Here is a 16,977-nt window from a genome sequence, read left to right on the forward strand (position 1 = left end):
CAAGTTTTTCATGCAGAGGATGATGAGTATATGGAACGAGCTGCCAGAGGAAGTGGTAGAGGCGGGTACAATAACAAAATTTAAAAGACACTTAGACAGGTACATGGATAGGAAGGTTTAGAAGGATCGGGGCCAAACACAGGCAAATGGAACTAACTCAGGAAACACCTTGGTCAGCATGGATGAGTTGGGCCGAAGGGCCTGTTTCCATGCTGTGTAACTCTGTAACGCTCAGCATTGGAACCTATAGCCACTGGTACTTCAGCCAACCCCCATCTGTGTCCCTTTTCCCTCTCCACTGTTCCCCGTTCTCTGCAACTTTATTTGATTTCCAACTTTTGCTGCTTCTGATGAATAGTCATCAACCTGAAACTTCTGTCGATGCTGCCTGACCAGCTGAGTATATCCAGCATTCTCTGCTTTTATTTCAGATTTCCAGCATCTGCATTGCTATTTGATCACCTTGTCATTATATCATTACTGTCTGTAGTCCTTGCTATGGGCAAATTATTAGCTGGTTTCTTGAACTACAACAATGAAAATACTTGGAAATATTTCACTGGTTACTTAACAACATCATGTCCACATGAAGGGTCTCAACCTGAAACGTTGACTGGCCACTTCCCTCCGTGGGTGCTGCCCGACTCGCTGAGTTCCTCCAGCTTTTTGTGTGTTGTACACAGTACAGTTGTGATGAGAGTTCAGAGGGACTTGATATCCCACCCTTGAGCTTTACTCCTAGCCAGCAAACGAATGAAGCTGCTGACCCAGATGATAGAGATAAGCAAAGGTCAATGGTTTGTTTTTTTTTGACTTTATTTTAATTAATATTTTTAATTAAACAACGTCAGTTACATGTCTCTTAAGTTTGATATTTTTCAATTATACTTCTTAATTTTTAAATAATTTAACTCTATTTCAATTGTTTTAAATGTCTTTGATTGGATAGTAAGAATTGAAAATGTCCTTGAGAGCAGAGAGCTGTCAAAAGACCATCAGGGACTCAGGTTCCGCCACCTGAGGCCCACAGCTCCATTACGTGGCAATAACCATAGCAACCTGACCTTGTACTTAATTAGATATGTGGGGCCTCAAAAGGTTAGAGTGTGCACAGGGGCAAATGGGAGGTGCTATCTTCTTACACAATTGGGTGTCCAATTTTGTTTGATATGATGCAAATGCCTTGGGACATTTTACTGTGATGAAAGTGCTTTATAAATGCACTGTTGTTGTTGGTGATCTCAGCCAGGATAACAGAAGGGTAATGGTTGCAATCAACATGTAAAACCTGTGGAACCCATGGGCATCGCCTGGAGGTGTTTTGGTACCTGGATCAGGTTCGATTGACCTTGGCAGAGAAGGCTAGTGAATGTAGAGAAGACGTTCAGGCAGGTATTGGGTTGCTGGTGTCTAGAGAACTCTACCCAGTGAGATTTGTCACCTTCAGGAGAGAACAAGGAGCAAGGGAAAGTAACAGTGTTACACAAATAAATGGGATCTCACACAATGAATGGTTCATGCTGGAAGTTATACTGCATCCTGCTTCATCTAAACCTGCCTTACTCACCCTCTCTTGTTGTGTCCTTACTTACCTTCACACTAAAAAGCATCAGTGCTATTTGCCACAACTATTCCAGGTGTTAACAAGTTCCACAGGTATGGAAACACTGCACAAAATGACATGAGCTGATTGTTTGTATATGTTGTTGGGAGTCTTGTCATCTCCAGATACACTGTTTCCCAGGGAAAGGTGTGAGATCTACACTTGGCCCTCATTCCCTTGCCAACTAATCACTCTGCAACATAATAGTTTGCCAAAAGTTTAAAAAAAAATTCTCCTGGCTGCCGTGACTACGCCCTCAGTAGGAGTGACCATCGCAGGTCAGCTGTTGTGTCACAAACCTCTTTAGTGTCTTCTTAAAGGGGCTGTGCAAACCTGTCTTCAAACAAGCACAGGACAGAGAGAGGTGTTCCCGCATCTCAAGCCATCGAGCTACCCTTTGCCTCCACTTTGCAGAAAGTTCCTTTTTCTGCAGGTGGCAAGTGTCGCCTTTCTTTGTTTTATTCATTGCTCAGTAGACAAAAGAGGGTTAAGCCATGAAGTGAATACAGGTCACAAGCAGTGTGGATGTGGGCCCTGAGCAGGAGAAGGCTCACAGCAAATTCTTACCGACTTCAAGGACATTGATGACTTTCAGAGACTCTTTGGGAATAGAGGGACTGTTTACTTCAGTGTTTCCTGATAATTATTCTTCCTGGATTATATAGAAAAAAGAGCTGGTGGCAACAAGTGAAGGATGGTAGGACTTCTGTCGGGAAGCAGGAGGTGGTCTGTCTCCAGCTGTGTCAACAAGCTAATGTTGAAGCTGCTGCCTGGGATTGCATGGGAGGAGAGAGTCAGCAAGCTCCACGTGCTGCAGCAGAAGAGGTGAGAGTTAGATGCTGAATCCTTACAGAGTGTGCACTTCCAATTGCTGCTGGAAATGGGGCAAGGGTAGACACTGAGTGAGTGGACAAACACCTGCGATGGTTAAATAGTCAGCGGCCAAGCTCACATATGATAAATAGTGACACCTTTGGAGTCCAATCCAGCAGTTTGTTTCCCTGCGTTCCCAGCAGATGTCCTTACCTGGTACATCTCTCCATTCCTAAGTTGAAAGACCCTGGTTGAATTGATGGGTGATGTCCTGAGGTGGTGAATGGCAATGGTCTAACGGTGAGCTGGTACCAAATCTGGGACTCTGTCTTGTCTGAAGTGGTGCAGGTACTTGGGATTGTCAAACTGAGCGATTGCCAAAGTCAATGGAAAGAGACATCTGGCATATGTATAGCTTGATGGCATATGTACAGCTTGAGGTCTTGCAATGTGAAGGTGTGTAACAAGGTAGGTGTGTAACTGGAAGCTTTGTAACAGGGACATGTGTAATAAGAGGATGCGTAATGTAAGGTTTTGTAACTGGAGGTTGTGTAATGGGAGGATGTGTAACGGGATAACAGTTTAACATGAGGCTGTATCACAGGACAGGTATGTAATATGTGGACAGGATGGGTATGTAATATGCTGGACACCTTCAGGAAGAAAAACTGGAAGAGGAACTCCATCTTCATGGTGAGTGTTTCACCATCAAGAATGAGGTGATTCGGTCCCTCAGTGACTCTGCTGTGGGACCCCATGACTCTTTGGCCTTCCTAACGTAGAACCAACACACTGTGATTGCCAGCACACATACCCCAACCATGCAAACCATGGACCAGACAAAAGAGGAATTCTGTTCCGACCCTGAGCAATCACTGCTCACTGATTCTCCTGGGTCACTTCAATACTGTAGTAGAAGAAGACAGAAACTTATAGAAAGGTGAGATTGGCATGATAGGCATAGGGAAAGCTACCTCCAATGGAGTTGTCCTTCTGACAAAATGCTTGAAGTGCAGGTTTTCCATAATCAACATTTTTATTCAAATAAAAACATAAAATGCTGGAAATATTCAGCAGGTCAGGCAGCATCTGTAGAAAGAGACACAGAGTTATGACTTCCTGTTTGAGACCCTTTATCAGAATTGAGAAAGAAAGAAGACAAGTTGGTTTTCATTTGCAGGCAGGGGAGGGATAGGTAAAACAAAGGGAATATCTCTGGTCGGGTGGGACCAAAGGGATTTATGTGGCAATTAGAAGCAGATTATTGTCTGGGTTATCTGTTGTTGATAGCAGAGCTGTGTGATGTGCCCAGCAGACCAAGCCGCATTAATGTTGAGAGAAACGGCCAGTTCTGATGCAGACAGAAAGAAAGAGCGAGTGGTCTAAAGTTGGAGAATTCGACATTGAGTCCGGAGGGCTCTAGCATATCCAGATGAAAGGTGAAGAGTTGTACCTCAAACTTGTGTTGGGCAATGCATGCCACAGGCAGACGGGAAGCAGTGGTAGTGGGATGGAGAACTAAAAGCAACAAAACACAGGTAAATAGAAGCAGGAATAGGCTATGAGGCTGTCTGCCACAACGTTAGCACTAACCCAGTCCAGCAGCTTGTTGTAAAGGTGAAACTTTGGGGCTATTGTATATTTTAAATTATTTTTCTATTAATTTTCACAGATCCCAAATTACAAATCTAGCCTTTCATATTCACCCACCAGACTTTCTTACTTACTAACTACAACACACGGGGAGGCCATTTGGCCCATTGTATCTATGCCAGCTCCCAGTAGAGCAAATCCACCAATTCCGATCTCCCTCATCTCATTTCCCAATAGCTGCAACTTATTTTCTGTCTCACATGCCTAACAACACCCCTTGGATTCTTTTGCCACTTATCTGCACTGGGGGGTTATTTACAGTGGCCAATTAACCTACCAGCACACCTTTAGGAAATTGGAGCAGCCAGAGTAAACCCACACAGCCACAGGGGGAACAGGCAAACTCCACAAAGTCAGCACCAGAGGTCAGGATTGAACCTTGGATTGTGGAACTGCGAGGCAGCACCACCTGCTGCATCGCCGTATCACTCAATACCGAAAAGACAGACTTGCAGGTAAAAGGGCTTTCCATAAACTTTATTAAGTCTTTCACAAAATATAAGGGTGCTCAAAATAAAGAGAAGCTTTGATAAAATAGAAGCTATTTCATTTGACAGTTAGTAATTCCAGCGGGCAGGGATTTATGATAATTGCGAAAGGGTCAGATGGTAAATGAGGAGAATTTTCCTTTGCAACAGCCAATCTGCTGGATAAGCTCAGTGGGCTGGGCAGCGTCTGTGGGGGGTGGGGGGTGGGGCGGTTGGCGGAAGGAACCGTCGTTCCATTGAGTCCTGATGCAGAACTATCTCCCCACAGGTGCAACTCAGCCTGCTGAGTTCCTCCAGCAGATTGTTTGTTGCTCCAGATTCCAGCATCTGCAGTCTCTTGTGTCTGAATTTTCTTTTGCATTTATTTGTGGAACCTAGAATACCTGAAAGAACAGGGGAAGCATATGTGGTCTTGCAGATTCAGTAACATTCAGAAGGCAATTGAGGAAGTACTTGATAAAGAAACATTGGCATGGTTGTACAGAAATAACAAGGGAGTTGGACAAATCGATTCAGCTAGTACAGACATGATGAGCCAAACAGCTTCCTGCTGCGATTCTAAGAGAGGATTATTAACCATCCTAAAAATAAAATCTACCGGACAATATGACGGATGGACATCCTTTAACTTGCCCAGTTGCAGTAGGGAAACAATAGTATTGCAAATGTTAAAAATCTACTCCTAAGGAAGTGGTTGCAAGACACAAAAAATAATAAAGGATTAGGCAGAGTAAAACCAGATTTATCAAAGAGAAATCATGTTTGACAAATTGGAAGGTGTTTTTTTGGGGCAACGACCAGTGTAGAATAGTGGATGTGCTGTGCTTGAACTATCAATAAGATGCCGTACAAGAAATTATTGAACAAAATTAAATAGGAATGGGGGTAATATACTAGCACAGACTATGGATTATTTGATAACAGAGTCGGAATAAATGAGTTATATTTGCATTGGGAGGCTGTAACTATTTGGATGACACAAGGATTAGGGAACCAAGTGCAATATATCATAGTTTCCTGATGATACAAAGGCAGTTTGAGTCTGAGGAGGGTACAGAGAGGCTTCAAGGGGATGTAGACAGGTTAAGTGAAATGGTCAAGACATGGCAGAGAATATAATGTGGAAAAATGTGAAGTCAGAATCAGAATCAGATTTATTATCACTGGCGAATGACGTGAAATTTGTTGTTTTGTGGCAGCAGAACAGTGCAAATACATAAAAACTATGAATTACAAAAATAAATAAAGAGTGCAAAAGAAAGGAATAGTAAAGCAGTGTTCATGGGTTCATGGACCGTTCAGAAATCTGATGACGGAGGGGAAGAAGCTGTTCCTGAATCATTAGGTGTGGGTCTTCAGGCTCCTGTACCTCCTCCCCTGATGGTAGTAATGAGAAGAGGGCATGTCCCAGATGGTGAGGGTTCTTAATGATAGATGCCACCTTCTTGAGGCACCACCTCTTAAAGATGTCCTCAATGGTGGGGAGGGTTGTGCCTGTGATGGAGCTGGCTGAGCCTACAACCCTCTGCAGCCTCTTTCGATCCTGTACATTGGAGCCTCCATACCAGGCAAGGATGCAACCAGTCAGAATGGTCTCCACCATAAACCTTTAGAAATTTGCAAGTCTTTGGTGACATACCAAATCTCCTCAAACTCCTAACGAAGTAGAGCCACTGGTGTGCCTTCTTCATGATTGTATTCTTCGTGAAGTCATTCCATTTGGTATAAAAAACAGAATTTTTTAAAAAAATGAGAAGTTTAAACGTGTTGGGAAGCTCAGATAGACCTGAGTGTCCTTGTACAAGAATCACTGAGAGTTAACATGTGCATAAAGGAGGCAGTTAGGAAGCAAATTACAGTACAGACATCTTACTGCAATTACAGAGGGCTCTGGTGAGACCACACCTGGTATATTGTGCACACGTCTCATCTCCCTACTGAAGGAAGGATGAACCTGAAGTAGAAGAACTGCAGCAAATACTTGCCAGTTTGATTTCTAAAATGGCAAATTTGTCATATGAAGAGATATTAAGCAGATTGGCTCTCTGGTATTCCATCGGTAGGGTTGTCAACAGGGGTCACAGTCTTAAAATAAAGGGTCAGCCATTTGGGATTGAGATGAAATGAAATTTCTTCAACCAGAGGTAATGAGTCATTGGAATTTTCTACCCCAGCTATGGGAGCTTGGTCGCTGAGTGTATTCGAGATGGAGATCGATAAATGTTTTGACGTAAAGAGGACTGAAGGATATGTGGTTAGTGCAGGAAAGTGGCGCTGAATGGTGTGTAAGCATGAGGGGGCAATTGGCCTATTCCTGCCTCTATGTTTTATGTTCCAAAGCCCTCACTGTGCCATTTGCAATTCCTCCCCCCACCCCCACCCCCAGGATCACTGAGACACCTCTGTTTTCAGCTGCAAGAGCAAATGATGTGAATGCCATCAAAAAACTCCTGGAGTCACCAACCGTGGATCCTTTTGAGAAAGGTGAGATCCTGTAATTTATTGTGTAGAAATAGAATAGCCTTTTCCACACTGTTCTAAGAGTCCTCTCTATATCACCCCTTAGTATTTTAATAACCGGAGACTCACCAAGTCTATAGCATGGGCTTATTGAACTCTCCTTCAAAAGGAGTGGAAATGAAAGTGTTTGTGATTTGAAAGCTTGTTCTGCATGGCTCCACTTCCATTTTACAGAAATATTAGACAGGATCGCATCTTGCCATAGCAGCCTTTAGTTGTCGAGCCCTGAGCTCTAGAATTGCTTCCCTGAACCTTCCCTTTGCACTTCTCTTTCTCTTTCTGATGCTGCTTTAATCTTAAATATTTGTTTTGTTCTTTGGCTTGAACAGAGTCTACACATTGCTCCTAACATTCTAGCTACATTAAGCTGGCTTATTTTAGCTGATAATCAAAGGATCTTGAATTCCAGCAACCAAACTGCACTTGGTCCACCTCTTCACCTGTGGAGATGAGGACTTCAGTGGCCAGGAATTTCCCAGCTTCGAGACCAACCAGGCAGTGGTCACTGCTCGATGCCACATCTATCAGTTTGCAGCATTTTCAAAGTGATCGGTCTTTTATCTGAAGGAAAGAGGAAATGATTTTCTTCTGCTTGAGTAGGGAGCAGCAGGCAATATGGGCATATGTGTTTATCCTAATTGAAGGCCTCCCAAAGTTTCAAGGAGTGATAGACCACACTCAGCACTCCTCATATGAACCCCAAGCTGTATATTAACAGTAAAAGCTATCCCATCCTGAATGTGCATGATCATCCTCAAAAGACCCTCATGGTCAATGGATCCTGTGCACACAGGAAGCTTGTACGACTTTCATTCTGCACAGTTCACTGTGCTCACCATATACAGAAGACATACAATAAACGCAGACAAAAAAATTGTGCAAGTACAAATAATGCAAAAACAGTATATACAGAACACAAATTTAGTGCAGAGTTAGCGCAAAACCGAGTTAGACGAAGAAAATACAGAACTCAGTGTGTTGCACTAATTGTATAAACATGTTCAGCAGCAACCAAAGTTCTTACACGCCGTTGTGCAAACCAGGGCTTTTGACGCGGCATTTGTCTGAAACTGTCTCCAGGGTATTCAGGAGCCTGACAGCCTGGGAGAGAAAACTGTTGTACAGTCTAGTAGTTCTGGCCCAGATGCTCCGGTACCAGTTGCCGGACGGCAGTCAATGGGCTGGGCAAGTCAATTGGGAGGATTAGTTTACAGAGTACTATCAGGAAAGTTTTCTGGAATAATACATCATAGAACCAATTAGGGAACGGATTAGCTTTGACCTTAGCTTGTTGTTACGGACTCAGTGAAAGTCCCTTTAAGATAGAGAGTGTGTGTGTATGTGTGTGTGGGGCGTGCTTACGTCAATAGAAGATAAAGGACGTAATGACGTTGTTGAAGTCAGAAGAAGAAGGAGAGAGAGAAGGGAGAGAGACACCAGCCTGCTTGTTTTCTCTATCGATGGATGAGAAACAATAACTGTGTTTGCCACTGAAATCCATGTATGGAAGTTGGAAGTAATCTGGTGGAGTTCACTTTGTTGCTGACCTGTAGAAGGAAACAGGTATTTGTGTGGACGACCATGATTCGGATGCTTTTCGGGGTGAGGAAGTCACTACCGAGTAAACACTGGAGTGTCGTTTGGGTTCCATCGTGGAACATTTGGATTTCGTATGTACTCTCTGTTTTTCTACATCTACGTCTTATCTTCAGACAACGGTGGTTGTTGAAGAAGCCCTTGCTCATGTTTCACCTTATGGCTTGCGGAACTGAACTTTAAGAACCATTCAGGAACTGGGAGTTTTGGACTTTGTCACACACACACACGAAGAGTTTAGTTTTGGGGTTAACGTTCGAGGTTTAACATTCTTGAATTCTAACATACTAACATTTTTTTTAACTTTTATTTTACGTATTATCATAAGTAGTGATTAATAAAATAGTTTTTAACACTGAATCATGCTCAGTGTGTTTCTTTTGTTGCTGGTTCGTGACAAAATTGGGGGCTCGTCCGGGATAGTTCCCAAGATTAACGAGTGTCCTCTGGGATCGTTCCCCAGATTGACGAGATTTGTTCGGGATTCAATCCAAAGATTGTTGAGGGAGGTCTGATAAATTCTTTTTAATTGGCTTGTGTGTGTGGAAACCAGCAGCAATGGATATTAAGGCATTTTTGGAGTCACCAACCCTACAGGGATTGGAGGTGGCGAAAAAGGATGATTTGATAAAGATTGCTACAAGGCTAAACCTTACAGAAGTAAAGCAGTCTATGAGAAAGGCAGATATTCAGAGATTGATAGCTGGCCATTATGTGGAAAAGAAGGTGTTTGAGAAGGAAGTGTTAAAACAGTTTCCTGGCAGTGAAATAGCAATTTCTGAGGCACAGGTGCAGCTGGCAAAGATAGAAGCTGAACGAGAACAAACCCAGTTAAAGATAGAAGCTGAACGAGAACAAAAGAAATTAGAGGCCGAACGAGAGGAAAAGAGATTAGAGGCCGAACAAAAGCAAACTCAGATGAAGATAGAGGCTGATCTAGCAATGAAGCAGATGGAATTGAAGAGGATGGAGCTGGATAGTGAGGAGAAGGAAAAACAGAGGCAGCATGAGTTACAAATGAAGCGTAGGAGTTTGGAATCTGATTCTGATGATGGTTTTTCAGCCAGCAGGGAGGTTCGATTAGTCCCTCCTTTTGAGGAAGATCAGGTTGATCAGTATTTCCAACATTTTGAAAAGGTTGCTGTGAGTTCAAACTGGCCAAGGAAAGGATGGGCTCTTATGGTACAGAGTGTGATTAAAGGTAAAGCTCAAAAAGCTTATTCTGCTTTGTCTGTTGAGGATGCAGCTGATTATACCAAGGTAAAACAAGCTATTTTGAAGGCCTATGAATTGGTCCCTGAGGCTTATAGACAAAAATTCAGAGACTTGAGGAAATCTGCAGATCAGACTTATATGGAATTTGCCAATGGAAAGAGAATATGTTTTGAACGATGGTACATGGCTAAAAATGTAGATGGGGATTTTGATAAATTGAAAGAATTGATACTGGTGGAGGACTTTAAAAGATGTGTTCCAGCTGAATTAACAACATATTTAAATGAAAAGGCAGTGGAAACTTTACAAGAAACTGCTAGGTTGGCAGATGATTATGCTTTAACCCATAAATCCAAATGGGGACAACCGAAAACCTTTCAAAAGAGTTACAGGGACAATCCAGGTAAACCGGAGATTAAATTGGGAAGTAATCAAAAAGGAAAAGATGAAAAGAAGCCAGGGCTGGAGAAACCTGTTGAGCGTACTTGTTATTACTGTAGGAAACCTGGCCATGTGATATCTAATTGTGCCCTTTTGAAGAAAAGGAAGGAAGCTGTGCCTAATGCTTGCTTTCAGGCAATTAAAAATCAAAAAGGTTTAGGAGATGCTGTTAAAGATCAGTCCTTGCAAGAGGGAAAAGCGGAAAAGTTGGAGGAGGTGAGAAAGGAATTCCGTTCTTATGTATCAGAGGGTTTTGTTTCACTGAATGATGAGTCACCCCAGGTGCCAGTGAAAATTCTTAGAGATACTGGGGCTAGTCAATCTCTCTTGCTGGACAGTGTTTTAAATTTTGGTGAAGAAAGTGACACTGGTGAAGTAAATCTAGTACGAGGCGTTACAGGTGAGACCATGTCTGTACCTTTTCACAGGGTGATTTTAAAGTCAAAGTTCGTAGAAGGACCAGTCGAGATAGGGATAAGACCTAGTTTGCCAGTGGAAGGAGTTTCTTTGTTATTGGGAAATGACCTTGCAAATGGAGAAAGTGATCCTGTGGTACGGTTAACAACCAAACCAAGGATTGATGAGTCTGAGGATGATTCAGATGTTTACCCATCATGTGCGGTGACTCGAGCTAGAGCTAAAGAATTAGCCAAGACAGACAGTCCGATGCAGTCTGATGTGGTTCCTTGTGACAGTCCTAAACAGGAAGAAAATTTTGATGCCTTATCTGAGACTTTTCTGTCTTCACTGGAGGATCAACATCCTTATAGTGAGCCTGAATTTAAAGATTTGTCTTTGTCGAGGAAGGATTTTATGGTGGAACAGACAAAGGACCCTGAGTTGACAGAATTGAAAGAAAAAGCACTCTCATGTGAGGAGATTGAAAAAGTGCCAATTGGATATTATGTCAAAAATGGAGTGTTAATGAGGAAATGGAGACCTCCCCATGTCCAAAAATTTAAAACTCGGTTGGAGAGAGTCTGCCAGCTAGCGAGAGAGAATTTGAAAACCAGCCAGATAAGAATGAAGACATATTTTGATAGACGTACTCGGCCTAGGACATTTGCAGTGGGGCTAAAGGTGTTGGTATTTTTCCCTAGCCAAAATAATCCCTTGCAATCTCGTTTTTCTGGACCCTATGTTATTGAATCTCGAGTGACTGATTTAACATATATAATCAAAACACCAGATAGACGCAAGAAAACACAACTCTGTCATGTAAACATGCTAAAACCTTATTATGAGAGGGATTCAGTTGTGGCCTTGGTGGATGGTGAAAAGGTTGTTTCTAGAATGCCTGATGTTGATGTTGAGGAAGGCCAATTTAGACCAAATATTGTTCCATCGAAACTGAAAAACTAAAATATCATGGAGAACCTTGAAACGAAGTTGGACCATTTACAAGTTTCACAAAAACAACAGATGAGAGAATTAATTTTAAAATTTAAAAATTTGTTCCCAGATGTTCCAAACAGAACATCGATAATTACCCATGATGTTGATGTTGGGGATGCAAAACCAATCAAACAACACCCATATCGAATGAATGTGGAAAAAAGTAAACTTGTTGATCAGGAAATAAAATACATGTTGGAAAATGATATTATTAGACATTCTACTTCAAATTGGAGTTCGCCCTGTGTTATTGTACCTAAACCTGATGGAACTGTTAGATTTTGCACAGATTACAGGAAAGTGAATGCTCTAACAAAGTCAGATGCTTACCCTATTCCTAGGGTGGATGATTGCATAGAGTGGGAAAGGCAAAATTTCTTACAAGGATTGACCTATTAAAAGGGTACTGGTGTGTTCCATTAACAGATAGAGGACGGGAGATTTCAGCCTTTGTAACCCCTTCTGGATTGTATGAATACAATGTTTTGCCATTTGGAATGAAAAATGCTCCGGCAACATTTCAAAGAATGATTAATTCAGTGATTCATGGGTTAAAACATACAGATGCCTACATTGACGACTTAGTGACTGGGAATGATACTTGGGAAGATCACATCTCTGCGTTAGGTTGTTTGAAAGACTTTCCAAGGCTAACCTTATTGTTAACTTGGCTAAAAGTGAATTTGGCCATGCCACTGTGACGTATCTTGGTTATGTTGTAGGTCAAGGCAAGCAAGCTCCTGTTCAGGCAAAAGTTCAAGCAATATCTGAGTTCCCTATTCCCACAGGTACGAGGACTGTTAGAAGATTTTTGGGAATGGTTGGATATTACCGAAAATTTTGTAAAAATTTTGCTGATATTGCTCTTCCCCTGACTAATCTTCTGAAGAAGGGAGTAAAGTTTGTTTGGACAGATTCTTGTCAAGAAGCATTTGAGAAGCTGAAAGCCATTTTATGTTACCATCCTGTGCTCAAAACACCTGATTTTGAAAAGCCATTTTCATTAGCAGTAGATGCCAGTGATGAAGCTGCAGGAGCTGTGTTGTTGCAGAAGGGTGACCTTGATGATATTGACCATCCTGTAGCTTACTTTTCAAAGAAATTTAATGAGCATCAAAAGAATTATTCCACCATAGAGAAAGAATTACTGTCGCTTGTTTTAGCCTTGCAACATTTCAGTGTATATGTTTGCGCTGCTCAGAAACCATTGACTGTATATACAGATCATAACCCATTGGTATTTCTGAGCCGAGTCAAAAACAAGAACAGAAGGCTGTTAAACTGGAGTTTAATTTTGCAAGAGTTTGATCTCATGATAACTCACATTAAAGGCAAAGATAATGTGATTGCTGATTGTCTTTCCCGATGTTCAATGGGAAACATGTATCTGTACTAATCTGATAGTCTGTAGTTGTGTAGCATGATAATTATTAACATTACTAACTGTATGCACGGTTAAATTTTTCTTGGGAAAATTTTTTTTTTAGGTGGGAGGTGTTACGGACTCAGTGAAAGTCCCTTTAAGATAGAGAGTGTGTGTGTATGTGTGTGTGGGGCGTGCTTACGTCAATAGAAGATAAAGGACGTAATGACGTTGTTGAAGTCAGAAGAAGAAGGAGAGAGAGAAGGGAGAGAGACACCAGCCTGCTTGTTTTCTCTATCGATGGATGAGAAACAATAACTGTGTTTGCCACTGAAATCCATGTATGGAAGTTGGAAGTAATCTGGTGGAGTTCACTTTGTTGCTGACCTGTAGAAGGAAACAGGTATTTGTGTGGACGACCATGATTCGGATGCTTTTCGGGGTGAGGAAGTCACTACCGAGTAAACACTGGAGTGTCGTTTGGGTTCCATCGTGGAACATTTGGATTTCGTATGTACTCTCTGTTTTTCTACATCTACGTCTTATCTTCAGACAACGGTGGTTGTTGAAGAAGCCCTTGCTCATGTTTCACCTTATGGCTTGCGGAACTGAACTTTAAGAACCATTCAGGAACTGGGAGTTTTGGACTTTGTCACACACACACACGAAGAGTTTAGTTTTGGGGTTAACGTTCGAGGTTTAACATTCTTGAATTCTAACATACTAACATTTTTTTTAACTTTTATTTTACGTATTATCATAAGTAGTGATTAATAAAATAGTTTTTAACACTGAATCATGCTCAGTGTGTTTCTTTTGTTGCTGGTTCGTGACACTTGTGTCTTGAGTCAGTTCCAATTAATAATTTCTTAATAAGGGGAGGAATAAGCTGGAGTTTTTTTACACCATCTTAAAAGAGTCACTGATCTATTGGAAACTGGAGTTTTGAATTAAAATAAACCAAGTTATGTTGGTATGAGGTTGCTTGGTTAAGGTTGTTTGAGAAATTAGCTTAAAAGGTTTGCCAGAAGATAAACAATGGCCGTCATTTAAAAATGTTTCTCAAAATTCACAATGAATATACATTCCACTGAGAAATAAAACCGTCCATAGCTGACCAAGGAAGTTAAGGATGGTTATCAATTAAAAAAGGCACTTATAATGTTGCTAAGAAGAGTCTTAAACCTAATATATAGGAGAGTTTTAGCAAGTAGTAACCAATAATGAAAATATTGATCAAGGGAGAAAACAATTTATCAGAGTAAATTAGCAAGGGATATGTAAAAAAAAGTTAGAACTGCTACAATCAGATGCAACTAAAGAGAATCGCAAAGATGAATGTTGGTCCCATGGAAACAATGTCCCAACAAGTTATAATGGGAAATAAAGAAATGGCAGAGGCACAAAACAATATTTCCGTATTTGTCTTCGCTACGGAAGACCAAATGAATATAGCATGAACAGGAAGGAAGCAAAAGCGTAATGACAGTAAAGAATTAACAGCAGTAATGTCGCTGAAGAGGAAGCACCAGAGAAGTTAAAACCAAACATCTGTACAAGAGAGTTTTGGGGAGGTGGTTACGGAGATAACAGATCCACTGGTCATTATCTTGTAAAATTCCCTGGATTCTGGAACAATTCCAGAAAGTTAGATGGTAGCAAATGTAAGGAAGGAGGGAGAGAAGGAAATAAGGAATTTTACATCAATTAGCCTGATGGTGGTTGTCAGCAAATTCTAGAATCCATCATTAAAGGTGAAGTAACAGGGTACTTAGAAAATGGTTAATATTAGGAGAGTCATTTAGATAAATAATGTTTGACATATCGCAATTTTTTTTTGAAGAAGGAACTAGCAAGACGATGAGGGTGAATTACTGGCGGTAGTGTATCTAGATTTTCAAAAGGTATTTGATAAGGTACAAATGTTACATGAAATAAGGGCTCATAGTATTGCAGGTAACCTAGCAGCATGGATAAAGGGTTGGTTAAAGGACAGAAAACAGTGGGAATAAATGGTTTTCTTTCTCATTGATAAACTGTTGCCAGTGGAGTACAACCAATCATGGGCCTGAGCCAGCCACGTTATATTAATAACTTAGATGAAAAGGTAGTCTAACGTATCCATATCTGATGATGATACCAAGCTAGTTGGGAAAGTGAGCTGTGAATAGGGTACAACGTCTGCAAACAAAAATTGGCATAGGTTAAATGAATATATAAAAAGTTGCCAGATAGAGAATAATGAAGGAAGATGAGGCTCAAGATTTGGTAGGAAAAGTAGAAAAAAGAATTGCCTAGAAATTGGAGTTCACTTATTCTTGGTGCTCTCGATGGATGCTGTATTTAGTGCTAATGCCTACTTGGGTGACCAGCAAAGTATCATGAAATTGGGAATAATACAACAAAATATCATAATGGTGTTCACCCCAATTCTTCTATAAAAATTTTACCTGGACAATTCATGATGGCCACGGTGTGACCACAGCTGGCATGTCATTCCCACTGTGAAGGACTGGAAGACTTAAATGACCCCTCTTCATGGTAGACACGGAGCAGTCTTTGCTAGGTCTGATCCCCACCCCCACCACAATCCTCTATGTGTCACTCGATTCCTTACCCCGGCAAAAATTGCAGCTTGCATCTTTGATGTAGGAAGACTGCAATAAGTAATGGGATGCTCAACAATCTTGTTTGAATTATTCTGAGCAATAACAACTGTTGTTGGTAAATGCAGTGAGTACCATATCGATAAAAGATTGTGGATCCTTTAATTCATATTCCTTTGCCAATCTGCGGCAGGGTTTACTGCTTGTCTTTTTTTGTGGCTGAAAATCATAAGTCATAAGTCAAATGGTTAAAATCCAATTTCTGTTGGTAATTTCAGGGATGACCGCTGTAGACTGGATGACATCATTAGGAATATCTCTGATGCACTTAGGTGAATCATTCCTGAACATGCCCACAGGTCACTAATCACTAATCAATCCAACAAACGCAAAGCAGCTCTTAAATGCAATTTGAACATGAAAATAGTGTGCAAATAAATCCAATTCCCAGACAAATACTTCTGAAACTTTGAGAAATTAGTATACACCAGTGTACAGGGGAATCTTGATGTGCCGATTCATGAGATGCAGGGGTTAACATGCAGGCTCAACAAATAAGTAGAAAGGAAAATGAAATGTTGGCCTTCATTGCAAGATACCAGAAATTGTGCAAGTATTCTGAAAAAAAAAAGCCATGCAGTGCAGTTGACAATCAGCTTAACATTTCCAGGTATTTTAGTGTCCTTTGGGAGATTTGTCTCATGTTTTTTTCACAGGATGTTCCTTTGTTCTGGGAGGTTTTTTTTCAGCAAAAATGTCACCCAAAAATGTCACCTGTATTTCAACATGTAAAATTATTGCCAGTGTAATTTTTAACCTAACTGGTTTGAAAAAAATCTAACAGTTCTTATTTCTTGCAGGTTAGCCAAGTTTTATTAACCCTATTTCTCCTGAACCTGCTATTTAAAGAGACAACACTTAAACTGTATTCTTTGTTTTCAGTGAGGTCTGTGACTCCGGATACATCAAAAGCAACCTCATACACGTGGCTGAACTGCTTAGTCTGTGGCAGTCAGGTCATGGTTACTCCTTAACCTCATAGTCATAGAACCGTACAGCACGGAAACTGCCCCTTTAGTCCGTTGAGTTCGCAATGTCCATTGACACCCATCCATACTCCCATTTTATTCTCCTCAGATTACACTCAGATTACCCTGTGTATTCTACCACCCACCTACCTACACTTGGGGTAATTTACAGCAGCCAGTTAACCTACCAGCCCATACGTTTTTGGGATGTGAGAGGAAACTAAACACCTGGGGGAAACCCACGAGGTCACAGGGA

General features: G+C 41.2%; 1 protein-coding gene across 1 annotated transcript in view; it reads left to right on the forward strand.

Moving 5' to 3' along the window:
• Positions 1-2,297: 2,297 nt before the first annotated feature.
• Positions 2,298-16,977, forward strand: part of LOC127580139 (transient receptor potential cation channel subfamily V member 5-like) — a 52,138-nt gene continuing 37,458 nt past the window's right edge. The window contains exons 1-2 of the mRNA XM_052033349.1: positions 2,298-2,428; positions 6,944-7,041. Coding sequence (XP_051889309.1) covers positions 2,298-2,428; positions 6,944-7,041 — 229 coding nt within the window. The remainder of the gene's footprint in view (positions 2,429-6,943; positions 7,042-16,977) is intronic.

Source organism: Pristis pectinata, chromosome 18 (assembly GCF_009764475.1).
Source record: "Pristis pectinata isolate sPriPec2 chromosome 18, sPriPec2.1.pri, whole genome shotgun sequence".
In the NCBI taxonomy this organism is placed as follows: domain Eukaryota; kingdom Metazoa; phylum Chordata; class Chondrichthyes; order Rhinopristiformes; family Pristidae; genus Pristis; species Pristis pectinata.